General features: G+C 37.1%; 1 protein-coding gene across 1 annotated transcript; it reads left to right on the plus strand.

Annotated features, from left to right (window-relative positions):
* Positions 1-474: 474 nt before the first annotated feature.
* Positions 475-1,968, plus strand: LOC131875221 (cysteine-rich repeat secretory protein 38-like). Its single transcript, XM_059219287.1, has 4 exons — positions 475-1,297; positions 1,414-1,565; positions 1,675-1,791; positions 1,894-1,968. Exons 1-4 carry the CDS (start codon positions 475-477, stop codon positions 1,966-1,968), a joined length of 1,167 nt encoding a protein of 388 aa, XP_059075270.1.
* Positions 1,969-3,330: the final 1,362 nt, after the last annotated feature.

Genomic DNA, 3,330 nt, shown 5'->3' on the forward strand with positions numbered 1-3,330 from the left:
CATAATTAATCATTTCAACAAACAGCAGAGGCCTGAAGTGAAAGCAAAGCATTCCCGTATATTGACCATTGCATTTTTTGTGGTACATGTCCCTTTCTATGAAAAATCTTCCTGTGAAAAGTATCACTTATCTTTACTCCGAGCTAATGCACCTCACATTTTGAATACCTATTTCCACCCCATTAATATCCACAAACTAACTTTTACCACTTATACCAAGTCAAACACGCTTTGGAATACTTACAGCTGTCCATTTCCCTTGTCTTTATGTGAATGACTTACCCATGACTTAGTTCATTTTGATTTATTATTGAAATTTTACCATAACTTTGTTTTGTACAAAATAAAAAGTATAATGCCTTTACAACTGAATAAAGATCAGCCAATCAGAGTTTTCTTGTTCGTAAATTATTACGTAATAAGGAGTAGATAATAAGGTGCAACTCCACCTTCCCCAACGATTACAGAGAGACAATGTTTTTTCCTTTGCTGTTCCTGATGATTTTCCCTTCTGTTCTCTGTGAGTACCGACGGTCTGTCCGCAATAATGCCTCAACTTATAAAGAGGGAAGTGCATATTCCACAAACTTAAAACGAGTTATCAATGATCTGTCTCGTAATGCACCTCAAAGTTCAGGCTTTAACACCTCTTACCGTGGCCATTCTCCCAATAAAGTCTATGGCCTGCTACAGTGTATGGGAAATATATCAGCAGCGAAATGCTCAAATTGTTCAATGGAGGCAAATAGCACTATTCAAGAAGTTTGCGGCAACGACATAGGTGGGCAAGTATGGATGCATAACTGCTTCTTGCGCTATGACAACTCCAATTTCATTTCAACATTAGATACCAACTTTGCTTTCCTGGAGAACACACAGGATGTCACACAAGGGAATCTTGCAGCTTCCAAGCGCATAACATTCGGTCTTCTGTCAGATCTGATTGATAAAGCTTGCCTTCCAGCAAGTATGGGATTTTTCTCAGGAAAAAGTGAGCATTCTTCTACAATGAGAAATGAAAAGGCTTCGGGCCAGGTTTACGGTCTAGTACAGTGTTGGAGAGACATATCTATCAAGGATTGTAGAAATTGCTTCTCGCAGGAGAAGGAAGCTCTGGAGAGTTGTTGCTATACTAAACAAGGCGCCCACGCAATGTCAGGAAGTTGCACGCTAAGATATGAGATTTATCCCTTTGTTGATCCACCTGCACCTCCAAGTATACCGCCCTCTCTTCCTCCAAGTATACCGCCCTCCATAACCAAGAGTCCTGTTTATGAACCTTCCCCTATGAGATCAAGTAAGATAGTCATCCAAATTTTCCTATTTTTAATATTTCTAAATTTTCATTCTTTTATAACTTGTTTGATTTTGTAACAGAAGTTTTACCATAACAATTAAAACGAGGTCTTGCAGACAAGTCATCAGGAAGGTTATGGATGATATTAGGGATTATTATAGGCTCGATAGTCATCTTCGCTGGCTGCTCCTTGGCAATCCTAAGGAAATTTAAATCTGCAGTTTCGAGGAAGCCAGTAACCCTTGTGAGGGAGAATGAAGGTGATACTGTAGATTCATTTACTATTGTTTTCTGGTCTTACCTCTAAAATATCTGGTTTAGCATAATATGTAACTCTGACTTTACTCGTTTCTCTCTGATAATAAGATGTTCTACAGAGGAAGCTTTTAAAAAAAGAGCAAATTTCGTTCACCTTAGAAACTTTGATCGGAGCAACAGAGGATTTTAATGACAATAACAAGCTTGGAGAGGGAGGCTTTGGCCCAGTTTATAAGGTATGAGTATATTGTATCCTACAACTAAATTATATTTTTTGGGATCCGAAAAAATAACAAAGATATTTCAATAAACCGATGTGGGTTTGTTTAAATTCTCAGGGAAAGACCAGAGATGGCAATCAGATAGCAGTGAAAAAGTTGTCTGCAATGTCTGCACAGGGGAAAAGAATTTAAGAATGAAATGGAACTCGTGGCAAATATTCAACATAGAAATCTAGTGAATTTGCTTGGATGTTGCACCGAAAGAACCGAAAGATTGCTTGTCTATGAGTATTTGCCCAACAAAAGCCTGGACACTTTTCTTTTTGGTGAGTCAATCATGAATCATTTCTTCCTACCAGAATAAATTGTGTAAAAATTGATGTAGAGAAACTGAGAGATGACTGATACTTCACATTGATTTTTCATATCAAAATGGAAACATAGACCCATTAAAGCGCATGTATTGTTGTGGTTGTCATTGACATCAAATTTGTTCTAATTTGGTCTGAAATGTTTGTAGTGTAGATTTATCTTGTTGTGTTATTGGTGTAGTTGTTCTATTGGTTGTTTCGGAAGTGTTTAGATTCAGAATGTAGTGTTCGTATTGAGTATTATTGTTATCATTATTGGTTATAGTTTTGGTATCTTGCATATAATGGTTATGTGATCTGGAAACATCTTTTGGTTCTCTGAGTGCGGTGGTATTGTTCGTTGTTGGTTGTGATGTTCGATGTTTGACGTGTCCTTAGGTCTGGATATGATTTGTGGAAATCTGATTGATATGCTATGGGTCTCACTGTAGCATGTTGAGATCTGGATTTTAGTTATGTGCATTAGAGCTTATGCTTTTGATCGGTGCTTTCTTATATTGATGCATAGCATGTGGATATGTTATTGGTTATGTCCCGGTGATTGCGAATTAGTGTATTAATCCTTGGGAGATGTGTTTTGGTCATCCCTTTCTCTTGGAGTGGATCGGCATGTTTTTTTTTAGTTCGAAAAGTATATTTTGATTCAAGCCGACTTGGTCTAAGCTTTGATGATCTATCTTGTATATAAGGCATATGTGTGTTTGAGTTGTAGAAGTGTGTGTGGCGTATGAGATGTATGAGAGTGCAGATGATATTGTAAAGAGTGAAGATCAAAGGAAGTTTGAGAAAAGAAGAAAAGTTGTGTTTGAATGATATGCAAGTTGTGCTAAGACTTTGACAGAGTTGAAATAGACTGTTGGCAATTGAGACCAGAGTTGTGTGTCGATGTTGGTCGCTTGATGCAAAGTTCAAAGACAACTTCATAATTAGAAGATCCTTCTTTTTAGATCATTTTTTCTGTATCTTGCCCTGAGTGTAGTAAGCTTCAAGTTTTGCAAGTCGTCTTTGTATCTTGTCCCATGAGCAATTAGCCTTGATGTGTAAGTCTAGAGTAATGAGCTCTCATTTGTAATCATTTCTATTCATAGTGGATATATTCTTGTGGGTTGACTCCCACCATGGTTTTTCCTATTTGGATTTTCCATTTATAAATCTTGGTGTTCATGTTTTAATATGTACGATT

Source organism: Cryptomeria japonica, chromosome 4 (genome assembly GCF_030272615.1).
Source record: "Cryptomeria japonica chromosome 4, Sugi_1.0, whole genome shotgun sequence".
Classification (NCBI taxonomy): Eukaryota; Viridiplantae; Streptophyta; class Pinopsida; order Cupressales; family Cupressaceae; genus Cryptomeria; species Cryptomeria japonica.

Excerpts from the sequence above, each read along its gene's own strand:
- LOC131875221 (XM_059219287.1), top strand. The coding sequence starts at position 475 with ATGTTTTTTCCTTTGCTGTTCCTGATGATTTTCCCTTCTGTTCTCTGT. Across the intron at positions 1,298-1,413 it reads ACCTTCCCCTATGAGATCAA|ACAAGTCATCAGGAAGGTTA; the intron begins GTAAGATAGTCA and ends GAGGTCTTGCAG. Across the intron at positions 1,566-1,674 it reads GGGAGAATGAAGGTGATACT|AGGAAGCTTTTAAAAAAAGA; the intron begins GTAGATTCATTT and ends GATGTTCTACAG.